Source organism: Vulpes vulpes, chromosome 1 (genome assembly GCF_048418805.1).
Source record: "Vulpes vulpes isolate BD-2025 chromosome 1, VulVul3, whole genome shotgun sequence".
In the NCBI taxonomy this organism is placed as follows: Eukaryota; Metazoa; Chordata; class Mammalia; order Carnivora; family Canidae; genus Vulpes; species Vulpes vulpes.
The window spans coordinates 195,061,660-195,089,402 of NC_132780.1; the positions used below are offsets into that span (position 1 = coordinate 195,061,660).

Sequence of the window (27,743 nt, forward strand, 5' to 3'; positions counted from 1 at the left end):
ATGGTAAACTTTCCAGAAAACCATGGGATGGTGGTCATTATCCTACTACGTCCTTGAACCTCTGGAGCTTCTGATGAGGTATTTCCCTCCAGAGCCATAAACAGCCCCTGGGAACCAGACATTCTTTCTACAAACTTTAGACTACCATTTGGAATTTATTATTTATTTGTTTGCTTTGGTAAAGAGGCAGATTACGTACCTGGAGAAATAGGGAAGTACTTGGAGGCAATGTGTTGAAAATGTTTGATAGTCTTTTATCATGCTAATAAAATACAAACTAATAATGTATTACATCATTTAAGTCAGTATCTCACAGAGTTGGAACTGATTAGTTGATTTTCTGACAAATAGCTCAATGCCTTTGATCTCGGTGGGGTTTTTTTGTTTTGTTTTGTTTTGTTTTGTGAAATTTACTAATAACAAAATACATCTCCCCATACCTTCTTCCTGCCAAGGTTGTTCCTTCCCTGTGGGCACGTGGACCAACCACAAGCTCTCTTCAGCATGGAAACCCTTCACGTCACTTCACGCTGCTTTCATGTCCCATCGTTGTCTTCCTAGTTCCAGATCTGAAAGCCTCATTCTTTTTAACCTTGTCTAGATCTAGAGATTTGCCTTTTTAAGACATGTCTTACACATGGAATGAATCATATGGTATGGATCATTTTTTTTTTTGACCTGGCTTCTTTTACTAAGCATAATGATTTTCATCCATGTTGTAGGGTGTTATCTAAAGTTTGTTCTTTTTTAATATTGACTAGTATCCGTTATATGTATATTCCACACATCTATTCATTCATTCATCCAGCTTTATACAATTGTAAGATATTTATTGATTTTTTAAAGATTTTATTTTTATTTATTTGACAGAGAGAGAGAGAGAGAGAGAGAGAGAGAGAGAGGGACATAGCAGGGGGAGCAGCAGGCAAAGGGAGAGGGAGAAGCAGGCTCCCTGCTGAGTAGGAAGCCTGACGTGGGGCTCAGTCCCAGGACCTTGGGATCAAGACCAGAGTCGAAGGCAGATGCTTAACCGACTGAACCACCCAGCTGCCCCAAACTGTAAGATATTTAATCAAACTGTGTATATTGTGATGATTTGATATAGGTATACATTTTAAAAGGACTCTTCCCATTTAATGAACACATTCATCACCTCAATATTTGCCCCCCTTTTTTTGTGACAACATTTAAGTTCTACTCTCTTGGCAAATTTTGACTACACAATTCGATGTTATCAACTATAGTCACCATGTTATACTTTAGATCCTCAGATCTTATTCATTTTATAGCTGAAAGTTTGTACCCGTTACCAACTTCTCCCTATTTCCCCCACCCCTCAGTCCCTGGCAACCACTTTTCTACTCTCTGTTTCCATGAGTTTGAATTTTTTTTACATTCCACATGTAAATGATACGATGTACTATTTGTCTTTCCCTGTCTGGCTAATTTCATTTCGCATAATACCCTCAAGTTCCACCCATGTTGCAAGTGGCAGGGCTTCCTTCTTTCTCATGGCTGAATAATACCCTATTGTAAATACAGCATCTTTTTTATCCATTCATCCATTGACAGACATTTAGATTGCTTCCATATTTTGGCTATCGTATAAATGCTGCAGCAAGGAACACGAGAGTGCTGATCTTTCTTCCATTTCCTGTTTTCATTTCCTTTGGATATATACTCAGACGTAGGACTCCTGGATCATAAAATAGTTGTATTTTAAAACTTTTGAGAAACTTCCAAGCTATTTTCCCCAGTGGTTGTACCAGTTTACACTCCCACCAACAGTGCAAGGGATTTCCTTTTCTCCACAGTCCAGCCAACATTTGTTATCTCTTGTCTTTTGATGACAGCCATTCTAATAAGAGTAAGGTAATATCTCATTGTACTTTTTAAAAAAGATTTTATTTATTCATGAGAGAGAGAGAGAGAGAGAGAGAGAGAGAGGCAGAGACACAGGCAGAGGGAGAAGGCTCCACGCAGGGAATCTGACGTGGGACTTGATCCCAGGACCCCAGAGTCACACCCTGAGCTGAAAGTAGATTCTCAACCCCTGAACTACCCAGACATCCCTCTCATTGTACTTTTGATTTGCATTTCCCTGATGATTATTGATACCGAGCACTTTTTCATGTACCTATTGACCATCTGTATGTCTTCTTTGGAAAAATGTCTATTCAGAGCCTCTGAATTTTTTTTCAGATTTTTAATCTATTTTTAAATCAGATTGTGTGTGTGTGGTTTTTTTTGTTTGTTTGTTTGTTTCTTGTTTTTTGTTTTTGTTTTTTTGCCATTGAGCTATGTAAGTTCTTCATATTTTGTGGATTTTAACCCCTAATCAGATGCAAATCAGATAAGACTTGTAAATATTTTCTCTCGCCCTTGATGGCTTCCTTTGTTGTGCGAAAGCCTTTTAGTTTGATGTAGTCGCCATTTGTTGACTTTTGCTTTTGGTGTCAAGTCCAAAAAATAAATAAATAAATAACTGCCAAGACAATGTCAAGGAGCTTACCCCCTATGTTTTCTTTTAGAAGTTTATTGGTTTCAGGCCTTATATTCAAATCCTTAATCCATTTTGAGTTGCTTTTTGTGTATAGTATAGGATAGGGGTCCAGTTTCATTTTTTTGTATGTAGCTGTCCAGTTTTCCCAGGATTTACTAAAGAGACTGTCTTCCATCATGTATCTTTGGATTTTTGCTTGTAAATTAATTGACAATTTGGGCATGGGGTTATTTCTGGGCTACCTGTTCTGTTCCATTGATCTATGTGTCTAGTCTGCTATTGAACCTCTGTATTGAATTTTTCAGTTCCGTTATTGTATTCTCCAGCTCTGTGATTTCCATTTGGTACTTTCATATATTTTCTCTTTCTTGAAATTCTTACTTTGTTCATGCATTGTTCTCTGGACCCTGTGAGCATCTTATGAACATTAGTTTGAACCCTTTATCAGGTAAATCACTTATCTTTGTTTCAGTAAAGTCTACTTCTGGAGTTTTTGTTTGAAAAATATTCCTTTCTTCATTTTCTTTGACCCTGTGTTGTTTTCTGCACTGGTTATGAATAATGCTGTTATGAACATTCATATATACATTTTTATGGGGATCCATTTTCATTTCTGTTAGATGAGTTCCTAGAAGTAGAATGGCTGGATTCCCTATGACACTTTTGAGCATTTTATGTAATACTCCCCTGATTTCAGTTTTAGAAAAAATATCCTATATTGATATATGGATCTGTTTCATTGTAGGCTAACATGGCCATGTTGGATGGTAGCATCACTCCAAGAACTAGTGAAAAAGCCATCAAAATTTTAATTCTTTTTTTTTTTTATTTTAATTCTTTATGTTGCTTCTCCTTCTACTTCTCTCCTGTGTCTGGTATAGGATATGTTTGTGCTGCCACTATCTTTAATTTTAAAGATGTGTTGTAGAGAAAAGTATTAACATATTGCAAATCACATGGGTTTCAAATAATTTTTAACTATTTAATTAAAAATAGTGTTAATATTTGATAAAAAGTGTTTTCATATTGACTGTGAAAGACCATTTTATAACTTGAACAGATGTTGACTAAATTTACTCCCATATTTTTTATTGGATACATACCTTGATTTTCGCCTTCATTTCTTTGATGAGTTTCTTCCTTTCTAATTTCTTCTTTTGTTTCTGTTTCCACTTTTCCATTTGAGAAGGAAGGAGTCGATCAGAAATATCTTGATCATCTACTTGTATAAAAACAGCAGCATCTGGGAAAAATCCATGTTCCCCCAGAAACAGGGCCTCCTCAGGATATCGTGGGAAACCATCTAATACAAAACCTGTGGAACTTGGTGGAAATTTCATAATTTATTCACTTAAAATATTGCATTATAAATATTGATTTAAAATTTAAAAATTAATAAATCACAACTTTATATAAGATGTGCAATGAATAGTTTTAGAGGTTTACTGTAGTATCTTTTATTTCATTTAATATTTCTACTTGGGTAAGCATGGTATGTCTTCTCCCAAATGTATTGAATTAGATTAAAATAATATTTTATACTTCTGTTCATAGTATAGATAAGTTCTCTTATATTGTAAATAGTCTTAAATATTTGGTGAAGAAGTAAGAGAAAATAAATTCTCTGCTTGGGAATTGTGATGACTGTATCACCCTTATGTAAAGGTAGGTTTGGCTAGCCTGCTTCTAGTGGGATTCCACCTTTGTGCAGTTTTTCTTCTCGTGATGCTTCCTTTCATGAGAGTTTTTACCCTTTTTCCTGGATCCCCTTATGATCAATGACAATTACTAATGTAGGCAACCTGGCCCATATATGTTAGATGATTATGTTCAAATAGAATTATAAAACTTGTCCAGGTAAGAGGAAACAATAAGGATCAGAAAAATAACTGGAACATGGCTATATTTTCATTATTAAACAACCAGGCTTTAAGAACTTGGTTTTGTTTACTTGAAAGAGTCGATATTGATCTACTTTTGAATGAGAATTTATCCCGTTTACCTAAAATTTGACTTCTTTTAGGTATTTATATTTAAATATATGCTGTCTTCTTCACAGGACTTCTATGAACATTTGACAGTTTGAGTCCTTATCTGACATTTTAAAATGTTTCCTGTCTTAGTAAGTGGGCAGATTTTTATATTTTGGCTCTAAGATGTATGCCTTTTTCCTTAGGGATGCCTTCAGCAATGTCTCTTCCGTGAGGAACAATTTCATCTCTACTGTTCCAGCTGTCACTTCTTTGTCAAGCTCTACCTCTATACCCAACTTCTGAGTTTCAATTCAGAATTTTCAAAAGGTTTCTTAGTTCCTTCATTGAAGTGCCCTTCAGGAATTGTGTATGTATCATACTGTCAAAAATCATACTCATTGTTACCCTTCCACACTGCTCTTGCCTCTGACTCACTGGTATTCAGGTACCAAACTTCAGAGATACTTGGACTGCTCCTCCAGCCCCCTCTTGCTTCTCACATATGAGAGCTAAGCCCTGGCCTGTCCTCTTCTGTACCCATATTTCCATTTCTACCATTACATCTTAGTTCAGGCGCTTATTATATCTCTCCAGGACTCATGCAATAGCCCTTCAAATATATGTTGATTTTTCCCCTGATTAGAAAAGCAACAAATCCCACTACAGAAAAATTGGAAAATAGAGAAAAGCATGAGAAATGGCAAGATTATCCACAATCTCATATCCTAGAGATTACTGTCATTTTGTTTTGTTTCTTTCCAATTTATTCCTCTATTTATTCCATCTTGCTATTATATTATAAATAACTTTGTATCTTTTTAAACTTAATGTTATATAATAACATTGCTCATGCTATTACAAGTTCTTCATTTTAATATATTTTGATGGTTGCATAATAGCTATTTTATTTAGACTTTTTACAATTTCACTTTTTTATTTTTAATTCTTCAATTCATATGATTTTTTTAAAAAATTTTAATGTAGGGGATCCCTAAGTGGCTCAGCGGTTTAGCACGCCTGCCTTTGGCCCAGGGCATGATCCTGGACCCCGGGATCAAGTCCCACATCGGGCTCCCTGCATGGAGCCTGCTTCTCCCTCTGCTTGTGTCTCTGCCTCTCTCTCTCTCTCATGAATAAATAAATAAAATCTTTAAAAAAATAAAAGTAAAAAAAAATTAATGTATAGTGTGAGGTCAGGAGCTAAATTAATGAAGAACAACCCATGATTACATTGGGTTTTTTGTTGTTGTTGTTTTGTTTTTAAAAGATTTACTTATTTATTAGAGAAGGCAGGGAGTGGCAGAGGGAGAGGGACAAGCAAACTCCATGCCAAGTGCAAAGCCCAAAGTGGGGCTGAATCCCATGACACCAAGATCATGACCTGAGCCAAAATCAAGAGTTGGATGCTTAACCCACTGAGCCACCAAGATGCACCCCCTCCATGACTACATTGTTGCAGTTGACCTGCCTATGTTTACCACAACTAATGAACTAATTAGGGCAACAGGAAATTAAAATCAAAGTTGATGACCTATAACCAACGTGAATAAAATACAGTTTCATCTAAGTGTCTGTTATTATTGGTACTATAGTATCATTCTAGTTAGGAATTGCAGTGAAGTTTTAAACCCTGATGGCATGGAGATTCTGATATATGTCCTGTCTAAAGTCATGCTTCTTCCTGATTTTTAAGAAAGGGATAACACTGGACAGTTACTAAGTGGTCTTAACTGTAATTATTGAAAGGCTCCAAGGAAAAGAGTCCAGTTCATCAGTAGCATACATGGGTTTAGAATATGGGTGCTCAACCATGACTACACAGTAGAATCACGTGGGGAGGTCTCAAAAATACCACTGCCTAGATCTCAACTTTACACTTCTAAAATTTTTGATTGTTGTTTTGGGGAAGAGGCCCCTAGCATCAGTATTTTTAAATTCATTCCTCAAACGTTTTTAATGTGTAGAATCGCTAGTTTACAAGAGAGTAAAAGAAAAAAATCTTAAAATTTATGCTGAATTATGTGTTTAACTTTTCAGAATAAAGCAAATAAAAGTCAACAATTATATAACCCTATATAAAATAAGATACCGTATTGGTTCTGTAAGCCACCATTCAGAAAGAATTGTTTCAAGAATTTCGGGAGGCAATGGCTCATTTTCCATTAGATTTAATCTGATTGCTTCTTCTTCTTCTGTAAATTGTACTTCTTGAAGCTAAAAACAAAAATCAGGAGATGAGAAAAAACTTAAAACTCTGTATTAATAAATAATACTCTATATATAGTTGATTAGGGCGAGACCTTTACTTCTTAGATCATTTTTAAAATGCTGCTTGTTAAAAAAATAAAATAAAATAAAATACTGCTTGTTAACACTTTAAAACTTGAACTCTTTTTAAAAAAATCAACATTTAATATGGTTTAAAATATTAAATTATATATTATAGCTAAAAGGATTTACTAGTGATTAGTATGAATGATTTTCAAACATGGCCTCAGGATAACTGTCTCATCACTTTGTGCTAAGATATTATTCAGTCTATCTCACACTCCCATAAGGTTTAACTAATTTTTGTCATTTATCTTACAGTTATTCAGCTCAGATCCTGATTGAAGGATGGGCCAGCCAGCCAGTCACCTGGGATACAATCCATAGCTGGGCCCATTTACAGGGGATAATTTGAGAAGAAAAGGGTCTACCTCTATCAGAAATGGTTAAAAGGTGAGTTAGAATTAAGAATTTTCTCTTTACAACCCCAGAAAGAAACCATCTAAGATATATATACAATTTCTTACATGCATCATTAGAATATTTTGAGATCTCTACTGTTGCTGGGGCAGATTTTTATGATATTTGATAGAAAACAGAGAACACAATAAAGCAAAACCTTATAGTCTAGGTCAGACATATCAAATACCATAGTCCCAAATAAATGCTACACAACAGTTTTGTCAGGGAAAGCTTCTCAGATTTTTACTGGAGTCATGTAAAATTTAGCATTTTTGTATTCTAGATGAGCAGTAAGATATGTATTTAACACGTGGGGTGGTTAATTTTTTTCTTCTTCCGAGAAACTTTATAGAGTTTTATACTGCTTATATTCTACTTCCCAAAAGTAACACCAGTAAGCATAATTATCTGCAAAGACAGTATTAATATTACTACTGGCTTCCTTGTATTTTCTTCTTCAATCTTGACATTGGCCTGAATTGCAAGTTCTTCAAGTTCTTGCTTTGCAAACTGTTCTTCATCAGAATCTTCTTCAAATTCAGTTCCAATTCTCTTTTCGGTTTTGAGCATTATTTTTTCTTGAAGGTATTCTTCAAACTGAATGTGAAAAATGCCCCATTTTTCTGCTAACTGCCTTCCACAGGTGGTTTTGCCAGAGCCATGGGGGCCCAGAAGGCATATTCTTACTGGAGGAGCCTGCCACAGGAGGTAGGTTGGGGAGAGATAGGGCAGGAGGAGAGGGAAGAAAAGAAAGTTTTGAGTAATTTAGAAAACATCAGGGTTAGTCATTGCCTCTCCCCCCAAGACTGAATTATCACTTCACAACACCAATAGTGTCAGAGAGCACAACCATACACATATTTCAGTAATCCTCCTGGGCACCATATAAAAATTGAAGTTCACAAAAATAGCCCAAATTATTCAGGAGAGTTTAAATTGTGTTCTATATGTTCTGTTTAAGAAGGCATTGGAATTAGGGGCACTGGCTGGCTCAGTCAGTGGAGCATGCAGCTCTTGATCTCAGGGTTATGAGTTCAAGCCCCATGTTAGGTGTGGAGCTTACTTCTTTGAAAAAAAAAAAAAAAGAGAGAAGGCATTGATGTTTTTGAAAGTATAAGTGACAATGTATTGTGACTTGTACATTTTGATTTTGTAATCCCAACCTAGGAAATTATACTAATAAAAAAACTCAAGAGAAATGAAAAATGACATGCCCGAAGATCTCCTAAATATTATTTCATATCCACAATGAAAAACCGCACTATGAAAATGCTATGAAAAACGTCAAACAATTAGATGTTAAAATGGTACATCAAAATGATGAAGTATCATGACATCTATGTAGAAATATATAAACTTCCACTGATACAATGTTGAGTGAAAAAAAGATTGTAAAATATTACATACACTGGAAAGAATATACATCCATGTGGAATAGGGTGAGAAAGCAAAATAAAAAAATGAAGGTTCTTGTCTAAAGTTGATGCAATGATGCATGTGCTTTATTTTTCAAATGGATGTGTTTTTTTTATGATGGTAGTAAAATATACATAACATAAAATTTACCATTTAAAACATTTTTTTCAGTTTAATTCAAATATTTACTTATTGAGATGGCATACTTAAATACCACAAAATCCACCCATTTAAAGTATATAATTCAGTGGTTTAAAATGTATTCATTTAAACTATTTTTATACAATTCAGTGGCATTAAGTATACACACAATTTTGTGTAACCGTCACCACTATCCATTTCCAGAACTTTTGCATCATCCCACACTGAAACTCCACAAACTTAAGGAAACACGGACTGTTCTCTAGCTGTATAGTAAGACTCCTTTTCAAGCCAATGAATCAGTATCAGCCCTTGCTCCTGAGAGTCAACCAGTCAGGCACAGACTTGTCCCTATGATCATACCTCTGAGTGTGAATCAGGTGAACAGTGATCTCATCTGAGTAACCACACTTCTAATAAATGGTGGACTTTGCGTGTCAACCCACGAAAAGTCCACCAATCCCTGAATCCCATTCATCCCCAAAATCCTGTCTTAAGATCAGCAGACTGCTCTGGAGTCTCTAGAGAGACCAACCAGCACAGGTGGCCTTTCATGTAGCAAGCAATAAATCTAGCTGTGTCTTTTTCCTTTAGCTAAAAGACAAATATTAGGTGTTGGTTTGACACAACACGTTGGTTTGATTACTGCAGAAATTAAAGAAGTGAATTATTTTATGTTATATTCCAAAAAATCGTTCTTGAAACTTAGATAATTACACCATATTGTTTTATCAGACTGGGGACTTTACTATTAAGTGAAATGATGAAGGTTGGCGGTCAGTCCTTGGAAAAGCATCCAGGAGCAATTATTAGGATTGGATAGGAATACGGTTTTCACCTTTAATGGTTCTTTATGAGCCACGTACTCCTCAGGATGCTCTAGAAACTTTTCTTTAGCCTCAGGACTTGAAAAATAGTAGATCTTTTCTCGATATTTAGCTGCTTCGTCTGGACTGCCTGGTTGTAGGATGAAGTTTTCTTTGAGAACCACTGGACAAAAGTGCTTTGTATCTCCCAAGTGCCTTTTCTTCTCTTTAATTCTGTCTTCATTCTACAAATATTGTTCAGTTTGGAGAACAGGGTTAAAAGTATTTTGATGTAAGACCAAAAGATGGAATTAAACAAATAATGCTTCTTGAATAATATTTAATCCATAACAAGATGCCTTTAAACAGTCCACAAAAGGCCAGTTCTTAGGCAAATTTAATTAATTAAAATATCAGTTTCTTGTATCCCTATAAGCTCACATCCTGAATAATATCTAATCTATAACAGTAATCTCTTTAAAACACTCAACAATTTTATGTGTACCCTTCCAGACCCTTTTTCAAAGTATATCCTACCAACAGACTGTAAAAATAGACATATATTTAGGCACAGACACAGTATTTTAAAAAACGCCCATGGGATAATACTTTACAAGACTATTCTACAACAAGCCTCTTTTATTCCCCCCCGAAACAAGATATAATGAACAACTTTCTGTAAAAGGTGCAAACAGGAGGCTGGTCTATACTTTTCTTGCACCATTCTTGTTCAATTTTTGTATGAAAGTTATGCAAATGCTCCAAAATGAGCTGGGAAGTATTGTTATTTTTCTACCATGAGGAAGATGTTTTTAAAAATATTTTTATTTATTATCTATCTATCTATCTATCTATCTATCTATCTATCTATCTATCTATTTAGTGTGAGTAGGAGGAGGGGCAGAGGGAGATGGAGAAAGAGACTCCCAAGCAGACTCTGCTCTGGGCATGTTACAGGGCTCAATCTCACGACCCTGAGACCATGACCTGAGCCAAAATCAAGAGTCGGATGCTTAACCAACTGAGCCACCCAGGCGCCCCTATTACGTGGAAGGGTTTAAGCAACACAGGAATTATCTAATCAACAAAGATATATTAGAAATGATTTGTAATTCCCTTTTATCATTCTTGTTTGTTCAGCTTTTATTGTTCTTCCTAAGCAAACTAGCAATTCATATTTTAAAAATCCCTTTTATCTTGACTTTAAAATGTATTAGTATAAAGTTCCTATAATTTAAACCACTCTGTTTTTAATATTTGATTATATGCCCATTTTTGTTTCAAATGTTATTGGCTGCTTCTTTTTACCTAATTGGACTTGTTAGAAGTTTATCTATTTGGTTACACTTGCCAATGAACCAACTTTTCATTTTTTGAAATTAGGGCTACTGTTTTCATTTTTGTCTTCTTTCCCTATTTTGTTAAATTTTTGCCTTTATCTCCTTTCTGCACTCATTGGGTTTATTTGTTGTGCTTTTTTCCCAGATTCTGAGTTGAATGCTTAATTTTTCCTGCTGCTAAATTCACTTAAAGTAGTTGGCAGACTTAAAAAAATATGAATGTGGCTTCCAGTTATATTTGAATTTCAGATAACAAATAATTTTTAGTATAAATTTGTACCACACATAAAAATTATTCTTTACCTCAAATTCAAATATAATTGGGTATCATTTTTTTAAATCTGACAATTATAATTTCTACTTCTGCCATATTGCAAAGCATTTATATGTGATTTTTTTGGAGGGCTGGAAAACAACATATGTATTTTTTTATTTTGAAGCTGAAATGTAAAATTTATCCAACTTCTAATAAATCTGAAATAAGGTCATGTGACACTTAAAAATTGCGTTGAATTCTAAAATCTTTGTTCTTATTTTGACTTTTATAATGTATTAAATTATAAAATGCAATTTTGTTTAAAAGCATTGTTGAACTCACAGTAAAAACATATGCACTCAAACACAATTGAAAGTATAAGTTCTGACCTTTGTGAAAGTCAGTATAATTTTGTTTCATGAGAATTTTATTTTATTTTAATTTTTTTACTAAGGTATTTAAAAATTATTTATTTATTTAAATTTCCAGTATAATTAACATACAGTGTTATATTAGTTTCAGGTATACAATATAATGATTCAACAATTCTATATGTTTCTCGGGGCTCACCAAGGTAAGTACACTTTTAATCTCCTTTAGTTATTTCCCCCATTCCTCCACCCACCTCCTACCTGGCAACTACCACTTTTTTCTCTGTATTTAAGAGACTGTTTTGTTTTGGTTCATCTCTTTTTTCTTTGTTCATTTGTTTTACTTCTCAAGTTCCATGAGTGAAATCATTTGCTATTTATCTTTCTCTGACTTATTTCACTAGCATTACATCCTTTAGCTACACCATGTCATTGCAAATGGCAAGATTTCATTCTTTTTATGGCTGAAAGATTTTCCTCTGTGTGTGTGTGTGTGTGTGTGCCACTTTTTCTTTATCCATTCATCTATCAATGGACACTTGTAGATTTTCACTTCCCTGAATCTCCAGGGCTCCTGCTTGCGTCCTCTCTGTTCCCTAATTCTCCCTTTAAAACTTCCACTTGCCTCTGTGCAAATCAGATTTCAGTTCACAGTGGGCTCTTTTCTCTATTGATGAAAACATGTCCTTATCACTTCTATGCCCAGTTTTGCTTATCTTTGACAGCATAAAGTATCTTTTTTTTTGTTGTTTTAATGCATTTTCCCTTGAATTCTACTTTTACTGATACTCAGAATGCTATTTCCTCTTTTTTTTTTCATTAGGACTTGCTTTTTATATCTCAATCCATTTGAGTCCTAAGTTAATTGTAGTGGCTTACATTGGTTGACTCCAGTTTTTCCTTATAATAGGTGGATCTAGAATTATCCCTAAATAAATTTTAGAAACAGAAAGTGAGGAATGTGTATAGAGGCAATAGGGTGGGGTTAGGGATATCTTAAAACAAAGGATTCTGGGAAAATGGTGATCTGAAGACACCTCCTTCCTTTCTCTACCACCATCTCAATATTAAACACTACTGGAAAAAATGAATGAATGAATGAATGAATGAATAAATAAATAAATAAATAAATAAATAAATAAACAAACACTACTGGGCAGGCAGCTGAAATCCATCAACATCTGAGAGGAGGAAACCATATGGGATTGTTTACCACTATGGGCTAGATGAGCACTTGGAGACAAACATTAGAGGGATCAGAGTATTAAGATGTCAAGTCTTAGGAGGAATTTTTTACAGAGATCTTTGGATTTCCTGGAGAATGGTAACATCAGCAATTACCAGGGCAATTCTTGTGGTCTCTCTGGCTCACAAAAGATGAAGAAAGAGGTGTATGGGTAGAAAGAGTCCTCCCCAATCCTGCATCTGGGCAAGTATGAGATATACTTATCAGGCTTGTCTTAGGCCTTAGCAATGACTAGAAAACCACCACCCATGTAAGGCAGCCTAGCCAACTGCAGGATCAGTCAGATCAAATAGATCACAAAACATTGCAACAGAGATGGACAGAACCCAATCTCTGAGTGGAAAAATAATAGGGACATTAATAGAAATTCAAGTAAACACTAGAAAGAGTTCACAGGCACCAACAAAATGTGCAAATAAGCCTAAGAAGAGAGTAACAACTTGTGGTAGAATAATGGCCTCCCAAAGATCCCCAGAACCTGAGTGGGTTACCTTGTGTGTGATTAAGGATGTTGAGATGGGAAGCTCATCCAGGTGGTGGTCCTTAAGAGGGAAGCAAGAAGGTCAAAGGCAGAAGAAGAGATGAGATGATGAAAAGCAAAGGTTGAAGTAATGTGCTTTGAAGATGGAGGAAGAGGCCATAAGCCAAAGAATGCAGGAGGCCTCCAGAAGCTGGAAAAGACAGGAAAAGGTTTCTCCTCTAGCAGAAGGAACATAGCTAATATTGATTTTAGCCCGGTAAGATTCATTTCAGAGAGCTGACCTTGAGAACTAAATGATAACTTGGTTGTTTTAAGCCACTAACTTTGTGGTAATTTGTTACAACGGCAATAGAACCCCAACAAATGCCTTAAATGAGAAGATTGAATGGAAGACATATCTACAAATATATGAACAAAAAAGCAAAGAGATGGAGAATTTGAGGGAAAAGATAAAGATATTTGGAGGATAGACCCAAGAGATCTAATAAGTATTAAGTATTATGGAAGGAAAAAAAGGAAGAGATGGAGAAGAGGCAAGAATTAATTTCCCACAGATACAGAAAGATATAACATACAGATTTAAGGGCACCCCAAGCATAGGCAAGATTGATGAGAAAAGACAAACACTTGTGCATATCTTGAATTCTGCAGTGGCATTAGAACTGTCATTTCTTTTTGTACTTTCTGTTTGGCAAAAGAGAAATATCTTTGTTGTTGATTTTTCCTATTGTAAAAATGGTATCTTTCTAATGTTAAAAAAACAGGTAGTATAGATAAGCACTTAAAAAATAAAAATTACTTATAAGTCCATCACTCAGAGATAACAACCATTAGCACTTATAATAGCTTGACTGAGGTATGGCTGACATTAAAACACTGTACAAAAAAATTTTGATTAGTTCTGAAACAAGTATTCATTTGTGTATTTACCACAACCAAGATGATAAACATATTCATGAATACCAGAAGTTCGCTCACATTTCTTCTCAAAATCTCTCTTTCCTGTCCCTTTTTGTCTCCTACCTGCTCCATCCCCAAATTTTTATTTAAATGGAATCAACAGGATATATTCTTTTTTTGTCTAGCTTCTTTCTTTTCACATAATTTCACATAATTTTCACCTTGAGATTCATCCAAGTTAGTGCCTGTTCATTAAAGGGTTGAAAATTTCAGTCCCACCCTCAACCTTCTGAGGTGGGATTAGACTGGAGGTTGAATCAGCCAATGGCCAATGACTTAGTCAGTCATGACATTGTAATGAAGCCCCTGTAAAACCGAAGAGGACAGCTTTTTGGACTTTTCTTTTAGAAAAGCTTCCTTGTGCCACCAAGCAGGGCACCGAGCTCCACAAGGACAGAAGCTTCTTTGTTCAGGACCTTGTCCTATGTATCAATTTACCTGGCTGTGGATTAGCATTCATCATATCCTCTAATAAACTGATAAATGTAGGTAAATGTTTTCCTGAATTCTGCTGTCTTAGCAAATTAATTGAGGAGGTTATTGGAATCCCTAATCAGGCAGTCAGAAGCAGAGGAAACAATCTGGGTCTGAGGTGGGGTATGGGGGAGTGGTCCTTTAGGACTGAACCATTAATCTGTGGAATCTGATCCTCTCACCAGGTGGATAGTATCAGAATTGAGTTGAATTCTCAGACTCTGCTGGTGTCCAAGAACTACTTGGTGTTGTGTTGTGGAGAACCTCCTCCTATGCTGGAATCGGGTCTAGAAACCTTGAAAGAATTGATAAGACTCCAAATGAAAAGAATCACTTCCAAGCACATGAGAAAATGCTCCGCGTCACTGGCCATCAGGGAAATACAAATCAAAACCACAATGAGATACCACCTCACCCCAGTGAGAATGGGGAAAATTAACAAGGCAGGAAACCACAATTGTTGGAGAGGATGTGGAGAAAGGGGGACCCTCCTACACTGTTGGTGGGAATGTGACTTGGTGCAGCCACTCTGGAAAACTGGTGGAGGTCCTCAGAGTTAAAAATAGACCTGCCCTACGACCCAGCAATTGCACTGTTGGGGATTTACCCCAAAGATGCAGATGCAGTAAAATGCCGGGACACCTGCACCCCAATGTTTGTAGCAGCAATGTCCACAATAGCCACACTGTGGAAGGAGCCTCCGTGTCCAATCGAAAGATGATGGATAAAGAAGATGTGGTTTATGTATACAATGGAATATTCCTCAGCCATTAGAAATGACAAATACCCACCATTTGCTTCGACGTGGATAGAACTGGAGGATATTATGCTGAGTGAAATGTCATTCGGAGAAGGACAATCATTATATGGTCTCATTCATTCAGGGAATATAAAAAATAGTGCAAGATATTAAAGGGGAAAGGAGAGAAAATGAGTGGAAAATATCAGAAAGAGAGACAGAACATGAGAGACTCCTAACTCTGGGAAACGAACAAGAGGTAGTGGAAGGGAAGGTGGGAGGGGGGTTGGGGTGACTGGGTGATGGGCACTGAGGGGAGCACTTGACGGGATGAACACTGGGTGTTATGCTATATGTTGGCAAATTGAACTCCAATTAAAAAAAAGATTAAAAAATATACAAAACCAAAAACAAACAAAAAATCCAAAGTGTTAAAAAAATTATGTCTTAAAGTTTAAATTTTGTGATCAGTAACCTTTTGAATAAATGGAAATTTGCTTTTGAAAAAAAAATCACTTCCTATTTTATTAGGGATAGAAAGTGACTAGATACCTAAATTGAGTGGCTATCAAATGAGAATGGTTATCAAAATTCTGGTGCTAAGGGAGTAGATTAGTGCCTGATAATGACCTACTCCTTCCCCCCCACCCCCAATACTGCTCCTTATTATCATGCAAGCAGCCTTTCAAAGAGGCCTTTGCTATCTGTATTTTACATGGAACACCCATTTCCCTTAAATGTTTCTGTATCTAATACCTAGAGATGTTTGCATGGCAAGAAAATTAAAAGATTTCCCTTTTCTTTTTTTCATAGGTGTAATAAACTAAGTAGCCCTGGCATTCCAGGGGTCAAGGGAAGCTGGGTGGAGGCCAAGTGTGTTGAAAAATGCTGAGCTATAAAATTGAGGATACCTGCTTATTTTTGGGGGGTCCGAAAGTGCTAGTTGCCACTCTGGATATATGCACTTTCAAGGATGTGACCCATGTGAATGAGCAATAATAAAGGAGTCATACCTCTTCCTCTTCCTCCTCTTCTTCTTCCACCTCTTCATCAACTTCAGCTTCGGCCTGATAGTCTTCTGTTTCTTCATCATAATCTTCCATAGTTAACTCCCATCCAGCATACTGGAAAGGTTCTGTAAAAAAAAAAAAAAAAAAAGTAACTTTTGGGAAAACATTTTTAGGATAAAAGGATATTAGCATAGCGCAATAGCCAGAGATTAGGAAAAGTGATCTCTTACTTTAAATCTGTATGCGCATTGGTCTTGACAAATTTTTTATGTGACAACTGGCCGGTTTGGCCAGTGGTCTTTGTGCCCTGTGCTGCTCTGATTGGCAGATTTAATTATTTTAAACCTCGACCCAGAATATACTGAATGCTCTACTTAGTCAAGAAAGGCTGCAAACTTTCATGGCCGCTTTTCATAAGAGTACCTGTTCTGACAATAAATGTTACGATTACAGCTCTTACTTTCCATAGTCTCAACTACTTTCTGAAGAAGTTCCTCTGGAGTTCTGTCAGCAATCTCCAAGTTTAAAATTGGAATGAAAGACTCATTGATTGTTGCTTCCAGCTGTTTCCAGATGTGGTTGAAATATTTAATCTTCTCTTTAATTGGTTCCATTTCAGGAACATCGGGATAAGCATCTTCTGGAAACTCAGGGAGTACAACTTTTGAGTAAAGGTTAGAGAAAAGAAGAAAGGGTCTTAAAAAGTTGTATCTTTAGCTATATTGCCAAAATAATTTATAGTTTATAATATTTTAAAAACATTTGAAAGAAACTTAGTTTTCTAAGTAATATAAATTCATAAACTCGTATTTTAATTTATGCTTTTGTTTCTTATATTGGCTCAGATGAATTATCTACTAATAAGACCAAAATTATGGATAACTAATAAGAAATTCATGTGGCAACTTTAACTGTTAATAGAATGTATAAAATAAAATTGGATGAAAACAGAACTATATGCTGGCTACATACATTTTTAATGTAATGAGCTAAATTAATACTTATTAACTGACATACAACACAGAAAGAAGTAAGTAGGAAGTTGGCACTATGCCTAAAATAAGGGACAGGATCCTTTGTAAAAGAATATGAAAAGTACTTTCACATATTAACTACTTTTATAATCTAACCTGTTTCAGATAATTCTTTAGTTTCCAGGTCCTCTTTGGATCCTTTTGAAATTTCTGTTCCAACTGTAGTATCCTCAGCAAGCTCAGATACTTAAAAAAAGAAATCTAATAGTTAGCATTTGGATTTTAAAACCTTATTCCTTTATGAAATTTTTGGTGCAAAGAAAATTTCAAAACATAGTTTAATTGTATGTACTACGTTTAAGTGAAACTACAGTTCCTGTTTAGTAAAGTACGGTGTAAAATATTTAATAATACAGGCAGAAAATGAAGAATATTTAAAAATATACAAAAAGACATTGACTAAAATAATAATTGACACATGACACATATAATTCTGGTGGATAACTGTTGTTAAATATTATTCAAACTTCTGTTCACATGGTATCAGACCATCAGTTCCTGATATTTCTTTTAATTTCTTAAGATAGCCCATGAAAATACACCAAAAGATCATAAAGCAGCAATGACAGACAATGATATATCAGAGTCCCAGCTGTGGGTGTAGGTGTGGCAAAACTGAGGAGAATCTCAACTAATATCGCTATTGACAGTATAGCTCAAACACTGTTTTCCTGGACAAGATAAGACATGCCTCACATGCAGATCCAGCATAAGTGGTTCAGGGAAAAAAGAACTAATTATCTAACTTCTCACTCCATAGTCTCTCCTAGTTCTGAGACCCAAATTTTGTGTAGACCAAATACATTTTTATATAATATTATATGAAATATATCATATTTCTACATATTATATGAATTATGACACTTATTATAATTATATACTATAATGTATAATAATTATAATATTATTATATATAACATAATATATGGAGATATATCCATTCTGTAACACTGGAAACTGTCTTCCAAGCTAAAGTAATAGCTGGGTCCTCTTTCTCCAGAATTCCATAGTTAATACTCAAGAGAGTAGGATGTAGAAGAGGACAAGCCTCCAGGCATATTTAATTGTAAAGTGTTAGGTTATCTAAAGTATAAATGAAGACAAAGGCAACAACACCAAGAATATACGGAGAATTCTAAACTGTCTCAGTGTCTCTGACTAATTATGGGATGCAATAGTCAGAGATGACAAAGATCCAGCTGCAGTCTAGAAGAGTCAGGCAAGATGAATACTTACTAAATATCACCACTTGAACTAGGTCAACGCACATTAACTTGACCTTCAGGTCCATATTGGAGAGTACCAGGCAAAACATCAAAGTGAAAGGCACATATGTGTGTATGTGGGGGGGTTGGGTGTGGCTCCTATAAATAGCTATGTGGCTCCTACCTACCCTTCCTATTGATTACCCTGCTCTACCTGCTACAGCTGGACACAGTCTGCCCCATTCAAGGAGAAGTCAACAACAACAAAACAACAAAGCCCATGAAAAGATGTTATAATGAAGGGGAAGAGAGTATCAATCCAAAGATTTAGATGAAGAACTTGCTTTTGAAAAAGATTTCTTCTATAAAGCAGAGTAAATTTTAGAAAATACATGGTTGGTGTACTCAAAAAGCACAGGAGGACAACATAGCCTATGAAATAGGAATCCTGAAGCAAAAAGAGAGACCAACCTAAGATAAAGATAGAAATACAAGAAACTAGTTGCAATAAGAAAACAATGGAAGGAAATCTAAAATGCAATAGAATTCAAATATGTATTAGGAGAGAGGCAATAAGAAGCAGAAAATAAATCTCACGTGAAGGATAACAGCTCTCCAAAGAATACAGAGAAAAAAGAACAAAGAGGTTAAAACTATCAGGGAAAAGAAGATTAACGTGGTTGAGAAACAAAAACTATCTAACCAAAAGCAATAAAAAGTGATCCTGAAAAAGGAATCTGAAGCAATAAATGAAGATGCAATTGAAGAAGACCATTTTGAACCAGACAAAGACTAGTATAAAGGTAAAAAGAGCTCACTGAATTCCAGGAAAAATCACTCGCATACTAGCAAAGTTAAAAAAAAAATAGTATTGACGAATATGTTTTAAGCATCCCTGCAGAAGAGAAAAAAAGGGCACAAATAAAGCAATATCAGATTTTTCCTTGTGAAGACAATAGCATAATATCAACAGCAGAATTCTGAAAGGAAAAGGCTATAACAATAATTTAGTAGCATCTAAGTTGTCTTTCACGCATGAAAGCAATAGATTTGCAAGAATTCACACAATATACCACACTGGATGCTTAAGAAATTATTCAAAAATACAGGCCAGATGACTAAGAGAACTAAAAATCAGAACTGAAACCTCAAGAATGGAGAAACTGTGGAATCTGGGAGACATCCCCATGGAATCATCAACAGTCCTAATCCCACCGAGCGGCAGAAATTCGTGGCCAGTTCTAATGGGCTGGAAAGGACAGGCCTTTCCCAGTGGATGTATCCACTAGTGGGCGTTCGACAGTGTGGAGGAGTTGTGCCTCTTATGATACCATCTGGAGGAAGTTTATCAACAATTTCAGTATGAACCGTCATACTGAAACTTTATAAGAGTGACTCTGTTATAAGACTTAAGATGTATTCCAGAGAAAAACTTTCTCTTAGGCTTGAATCCAGTCAAGTCAAAACGAAACAAAATTCCATGCTTAGAAAAATGGAAAGAAATATATCAGAATATTAAATATTTATTTCCTTTTGCTGGCAGAACTATGGTGATTTTCTCCCATCTTTCTATTTGTATGAATTCTACATTTCCTATAATTAGTATGTTAAATCAAACTTGACTGGACATCCGAATGATTTTTATTTTTTAAAAGATTTTATGTATTTATTTATTTGAGAGAGAGAGAGAGAAAGTGTGGGCAAGCACAGGGAGAGGGAGAGAATCTCAGGTAGACTCCACGCTGAGCAGAGAGCCCAACATGTGCCTTAGATTTTAATAAGTACAATATTTTTTTTTCTATGACTTAAAGGTGATCATTTATAAAACTTTTTTCAGCCTACTTTTTTTTTCCTATGACAGTTCATAATTGTCAGCAAGAATCACCCGAGGTGTTCAATAAAATATAGATTTCTAAACTCCATCCTAGACTTACTGAACCAAAAGTTGGGTGGAGCTCAGGAGCCTTTATTTTTTTATTTTTTTTTATTTTTATTTTTTTCAGGAGCCTTTAAAATAAGAAATTTATGTTGGCAAATTGAACTCCAATAAAAAAAAAAGAAATAGAAACTTAGGTGATTCGTTTTTATTTTTAAAGATTCTATTTATTTATTTGAGAGAGGGAGAGAGAGAACATGAGTGGGGGGAGGGGCAAAGGGAGGGGTAGAAGCAGACTCCCCACTAAGTGGGAAGTCAGGCTGAGGGGCTCGAACACAGGACCCCCGGATCATGACCTGAACTGAAGTCAGATGCTTAACCGAATGAGCCACCCAGATGCCCCTAGGTGATTCTTTTTAAACATTTTCTATTTATTTGAATTCCCATGTAGTTAACATAACGATGTTAGATTAATTTCAGGTGAACTATATGGTGATTCAACAATCCCATATATTACTCAGAGCTCATCAAGATAATCATACTCTTTATCCCCTTCACCTACTTCCCCATCACCTCACCCACATCCACTCTGGTGACCACTAGTTTGTTCTCTATATTGAAGAGTCTGTCCCTGGTTTCTCTCTCTCTCTTCTTTTCTCCTTTGTTCATTTGTTTTGTTTCTCAAGTTCCACATTTGAGTGAGGTCATATGGTATTTGTCTTTGACTGGTTTATTCCATTTAGCATTCTACCGTCTAGATCCAAATGACAAGATTTCATTCTTTTTTATGACTGAATAATGTTCCATTGTACGCACACAGCACATCTTCTTTATCCATTCATCACTGGACACTTGGGCTGCTTCCATAACTTGACTACGGTAAATAACGCTACGACGAACACAGGGGTGCATAAATCTTTTCAAGTTAGTGTCTTTGTATTTTTCAGTAAATACTGAGTAGTGTGGCTACTGGATCACAGGGTAGTTCTATTTTTAATTTTTTTGAGGAACTGCTATAACTGTTTTCCACAGTAGCCACTGTGCATTGTGTCACTGGTTTGCATTCCCACCAACAGTGCACAGAGGTTCCCTTTTCTCCATATTGTTGCCAACTTACTGTTTTTTGTGTTTTTGATTTTTGTCATTCTGACAGGTGTGAGGTGGTATTTCACTGTGCTTCTGATTTGTATTTCCCTGATGAGGAGTGATTTTGAGCATCTTTCCATGTGTCTGTTGGCCATCAGAAACCTAGGTGATCTTGATGCGGATCATTTACTGTATACACAGTAGTCTCCTCACCCATAGTTCTGCTTTCTGCGGTTTCAGTTAACTGTGGTCAGCCGCATCCAGAAGCAGATGATCCTCTTCTGACATACTGTCGGAAGGTCGACAGTAGCCTAACGGTTACGCCACAATGCACACATCACTCAACCCAGTTCATCTCATCACGATGGCATTTTATCATCTTACAGCATCACAAGAAGGGTGAGTATGGTACAGTAAGATAATTTGAGAGAGAGGGAGAGCACATTTGTATCCTGATTTTGGACTTCTAGCCTCCAGAACTGTGAAAGGATAAATTTTTGCTGTTCGAAGCCACTAAGTTTATGGTAATTTGTTAATGGAAACCCTAGAAGACTAACACATTTCCCAACAGTCTACTTGAAAACAAGCATTGGAGAGTAATGTGGAATTTAGTGAAAATTTGGCAAGGGAGCAACGAAGGGCACTTTATATTATATATCCAGTAGCAGACAGTGTTGCTAACTCACTCTTCTTTTTCCGGGCAGAGCTGTGCTTTTGTTCTCGTGTTACCCTTCTCTGCATGGCTGAGGGAGGGTGACCCCCATCTCCAGCTCCAGGAATTTATCCTGATTGGCACAAGCCAATCCTTGCTGGCACAAGCCCAGCAGTTTAACGCAGCCTTCAGCCCGGGGCATGATCCTGGAGACCCGGGTTCGAGTCCCACGTTGGGCTCCCTGCATGAGCCTGCTTCTCCCTCTGCCTGTGTCTCTGCCTCTCTCTCTCTCTCTCTCTCTCTCTCTCTCTCTCTCATGAATAAATAAATAAAATATTTTTAAAAATGTTGGTTCCTTTTCTTCTGATATCAGGGGAGGGGATGTAACTATTGATTTTGAGAGTGCTGAGGTTGTTTAGCCTTTTTTGGGGGGTAGGAATCCTGAACTCTGGCCTTTTTAGAAGTCACATAAAGCTGATGAAGAGCAAATCTTTAAGTGCTAGCCGGGTGATGATGATGCCAAAGCATCACTTGCTTTCCAGACATAGCATTAGGTGCTTTAAATAAGATGTTCCTACCCCTCTAAAAACTCTGTTTGGTAAATATTCCTAACCCTGTTTAACAAAGCACTTGAGGTGCAGAACAATGACATAAGGTGTCATATAGTAGCCAAAGTGAAATGTAAAAAATGTTAAAGAGATCCTAGTGAATACCTGCACTCAGAGCTTCAAGCATTCTAAGCCTCTGGCCTCTGCCTCTGCTGTTCAATCTCATCCTCCCCCACTTCTCTCTTGCTCACCATGTCCCAGTCACACTCAATTCCTTTCTTGCCCATTGAACTGTGCCCACCTCTGAACCTCTGCAGTAGAAAGATCTTTGCACAGACCCTTTTCAGCATTTCTGCCTTGCCTCGTATAACATCTCGGATGACACTCTTCCTCGATCATGATGTTTAGTCTTGCCTCTTCCAAATCACCCCACTGGTCTCTACCTTGCTCATTCATTAAACAAACATTTATTGAGCATCTACTAGATCACTAGGCTCTGCTTTAGTATCTTCATATATTTTACCCATAGCACTTAACACTATCATAAATTATTTTAGTTATTACTTGTTTCATTCTTCACCCATAGAATGACAACTCCTTGGCTATCTTGATCACTGCGGAGTCCCTAGTACCTAGGGTAGTGCCTGTTACTTTGCCTGACACTTAGAAGAGATTCAATAAATATTTATTAAAGGAATGTATTTCCTAATGTTTATTAATAGCTGACTGTATTACAGGACCATGAAAGGCTTAGAATAAAGCATCGTGATGAGAGCCAATGGTTACTCTAAGCTCAGCTGCTTGCAAGTTCCATGTAATTGCCTATACCTAAGCAAATTGAGGACGATCAAAGTGATTAATTAGCTTCTGAATGCATCCAAATGTAATGACCCTGAAAGCACTGATTCTAAGCAACACATATGTCATTCCATTCTAAGAAGGCTAGAGTGACAACAGGTTTGTGATGAAGCTTCAGTCATCCTGAGTATTGACAGAGGAAATGATTACCTCGTGGATCAAGACAGAGGAAAAGATGTATTCTCTAGCATGAGGCATAAAAAAAAAAACCCTGTTGTGGCTATGGATTAGTTTCCTGTGGCTGCCAAAAAAAAAACCCCAAAAAACAAAAAAACAAAACAAAACAAAAAACTGCCACAAACTTGGTGTCTTAAAAAAAAAAAAAGGAATGTATTCTCTCACAATTCTGAAGGCCAAAAGTCAGAAATCAAGGTGTTGGCAGGGCTGTGCCACCTCTGCCGTGCTAGAGGAGAATCACTTTTCACCTGTTCAAGCTTCTCTGGGCTGCTGTCACTCCTTGGCTTGAGGCTGCATCATGGCAAGGCAATGTCTGTTTCCACCTAAACATGGGTTTCTCCCCTGCATGTGAGTCTGAGCTCCCTCTACCTCCCTTGTATATGGACACTTGCGATGGCATTTTGGGCCCACCTGGATAATCCTGGGTGATCTCTGCATCTCAAGATATTTAGTCACATCTACAGAGATCCTTCTTCCAAATAAGGTAAGATTGGCAGGTTCTAGTAATTTGGATATGACATATCTCTGGCAGCCATCATTGGCTTACCAAATCGGGGGACTCTGGACAAAGCTTAAAAATTTCAAAAGTAATGGATTTATGTTAGAACGTTTTTTTCTTTTTTCTTTTAATTGCAATAAATTCAAATAACATAAAACTTACCCTCTTAACTATTTTAGGTATACAGCTCAGTGCTATCCAGCACATCTACATTGTTGTGCAACCATCACCACCTTTCAGCCCATAACTCTTTTCATCTAGTGAAACAGAAACTCTGTACTCATTAAATAATAACTCCCCACCTCCCCTGAGCCCCTGGCAACCGCCAGTCTACTTTCTGACTTTATGATTCTGACTATGCTAAGTGTCTCATATAAGTGGAATCATACAGTATCTGTCTTTTTGTGATTAGACAGGGCAGTTTTAAGTGAGAAAAAAGTTGGCCTCCTTAAGTAATTTAGAGGAGAAGACCCTTGGGTAGAAGAAGTAATCACTAGCTAAATCAGATACAGGCCCTTCTGTGAAATAGAATATGGTTTAATATGACCAAAACAGACACATTTTACAGAAGCGAACCTGCCCTGGAGAAGCCCAGTTACGTCTACGTTGTCTAGAATTGGGCTAGAATTGACCCTAACTAGAGTAGGATGCTGGCTTTAGAACATCCAAAGTAGGTTCCCTGGGGGAAAATAATCAGATAAAAAGCAACAAAAGTAAATTGTCCCCTAGACCTGTTTTGTTAGTAAATACTAATCGTGAGATATTGTGGATATTGGAACTATGGGGATATGTTTGACATGTCATATTTAATAGATGTCAGTATCTTTTATTTTTTTTGGTATTTTATGGCCTGTCTTCTTGCCAAAGATAGGTGGGTGGAAGAATTGTTGTCAGTCAAATTGATTAGATCCCGAAGAAAACAATGAGGTTTCTGGTCACACGAGTCAGAATGGCTAAAATTAACAAGTTGGGAAACAATAGATGTGGGCGAGGATGTGGAGAAAGGGGAACCGTCTCACACTGTTGGTGGGAATGCAAACTGGTGCAGCTGCTCTGGGAAATAGTATGGAGGTTCCTCAAAAAGTTAAAAATAGAGATTCCTCACAACCCAGCAATTGCACTACTAGGTATTTATCCAAAGGATACAAACATAGTGATTTGAAGAGGTACTTCCACCCCAATGTTTATAGCAGTGATGTCCACAGTAGCCAAGATATGGAAAGAGCCCAGATGTCCACCGACAGATGAATGGATAAAGATGTGGTATATATATATATATATATATATATATATATATATATATATATATATAGGAATATGACTCAGCCATCAAAAAAAATGAAATCTTACCATTTGCAACAATGTGGATGGAGCCGAGGGTATTATGCTAAGCAAAATAAGTCAATCAGAGAGAGACAAATATCATGATTTCACTTATATGTGGAATTTAAGAAACAAAACAGAGGAACATAGGGGAAGGGAGGGAAAAATAAAATAAGATGAAATCAGAGAGGGTGACACACCGGAAGAGACTCTTTGTCTTTTTTTTTTTTATTATTTTTTTTATTTATGATAGTCACAGAGAGAGAGAGAGAGAGAGAGAGGGGCAGAGAGAGAAGCAGGCTCCATGCACCGGGAGCCCGACGTGGGATTCGATCCCGGGTCTCCAGGATCGCGCCCTGGGCCAAAGGCAGGTGCCAAACCGCTGCGCCACCCAGGGATCCCCGGAAGAGGCTCTTAACTCTAGGAAACAAACTGAGGGTTGCAGGAGGGGAGTGGGTGGGGGGGATGGACTAACTGGGTGATGGGCACATGATGTAATGAGAAAGGACTCTCATATACAACTGATGAATCATTGAACTCTACCTCTGAAACTAATTACACTAATAATATGTTAATTGATTTTAAACAAACAACAACAAAAAACGTTTGTTTTTACAGAAACAACAGCAACAACAACAACAACAAAACAATGAAGTTTCTGGGTAGGAGCTCAAGTCAATAGAGGCATGGAACTCCTGAAAGGAAATTGCATGTTTCATTCTGCTAACTCCTCTGTCTGGCACAGGGGATCTGATTTTATACTTATTGTCCCATAATGCTAATGCCAATCTTGTAGCAAAAATGATCTACATGGAACTTGGACTGCTCATTGTAAAAATTCCCCTTGGTCTTGGTTCTTTCACCAGCTGACAGCAGGTTCCCAGCACTTCATTGCTCCAGACTGGCATCTAGTTGCAGGCATCCGAACACCTGTAGTTTGTAGGATTAGTTTCTAATCCAATACTAACCTTGCCTGAAAGCATTTAGGTGCCTCATTCCCACCACAGTGGGGTCTCCTATCTTGCTGTTTTAAGATACTCTCTGGTTCCTGAGAGTATCTGACTTTCGTTGCCTGTAGACTCCTTCTTGCCCTTCACTAGTCCACCAACTTGGACCTCTGAGGCAGGGCTGCCTTAATGAGTGTGCGACCAGTGCAGGTGCACAAGGTCTTTTGCCTAGAGTGGCCTCACATGTAAGATTAATGCTCTTTGGGGACACCTGGGTTGCTCAGTGGTTGAGTCTCTGCCTTGGGCCCAGGTGTGATCCTGGAGCCCCAGGATTGAGTCCCGGGATCAAGTCCCACATCGGGGTCCCTGCAAGGAGCTTGTTTCTTTCTCTGCCTGTGTCTCTGCCTCTCTCTCTCTCTCTGTGTCTCTCATGAATAAATAGATAAAAAAATTTTTTAAAAGATTAAGGCTCTTTGGTTGTCATTTTGACATTTTTAGTAATTTTATCTTTGAACTATTTTGTAAGCAAAACAGAGACTCCAATGGGACAAAAGAGAGGGCATGTGAGCAGAGACATGCACAGTATGTGTTTGCCGTCCCTCACCCTCATGTTCTCATGAGCATCCCCGATGCCCTGTCATGACCATAGAATTCCAGGGGCCCACATATGAGGGAGTGTGACCGAGTGGTGGGGGGCGGGGAGGATGCCAGCAAGCAGCCCTGAGAAACCACACTTTCCTTTAAACTAGACCTTGCTTCAGATGCTGAAAGGTGATAGTATTCAGAGTCATGAACAACCAGGGAACCTTTCTCACTCATGTTACTTTCCTATATTAGCTGAACACTTAGGCTGAAAAGGATGACATGGAAGGAAAGGAAAAGATAGGGCAACCCAGAGTTCCCTCTCAGTCTTTCCTTAAGCATTAGGAAACTAAAGGTAGAGAGTGTTCATAGAATATATGTGCATATTAAGAAGTGAAATAAAAAGCTCAGTTAGTTAATCGTGCATGAAACTGATGTGATATTCTGTTAAGGATGAGATGCATATTAGGGGAGCCGGGGTGGCTCAGCCGGTTAAGTGACCAAATCTTG

General features: G+C 36.9%; 1 protein-coding gene across 1 annotated transcript in view; it reads right to left on the reverse strand.

Annotated features, from left to right (window-relative positions):
• Positions 1 to 27,743, reverse strand: part of AK9 (adenylate kinase 9) — a 114,919-nt gene that overhangs the window by 27,521 nt on the left and 59,655 nt on the right. Inside the window, exons 21-27 of the mRNA XM_026005795.2 lie at positions 17,577 to 17,666; positions 16,907 to 17,107; positions 16,450 to 16,571; positions 9,602 to 9,814; positions 7,639 to 7,902; positions 6,566 to 6,690; positions 3,607 to 3,826 (exon numbers count right to left, since the gene is read on the reverse strand). Of these exons, the coding sequence (XP_025861580.2) occupies positions 3,607 to 3,826; positions 6,566 to 6,690; positions 7,639 to 7,902; positions 9,602 to 9,814; positions 16,450 to 16,571; positions 16,907 to 17,107; positions 17,577 to 17,666 (1,235 nt within the window). The remainder of the gene's footprint in view (positions 1 to 3,606; positions 3,827 to 6,565; positions 6,691 to 7,638; positions 7,903 to 9,601; positions 9,815 to 16,449; positions 16,572 to 16,906; positions 17,108 to 17,576; positions 17,667 to 27,743) is intronic.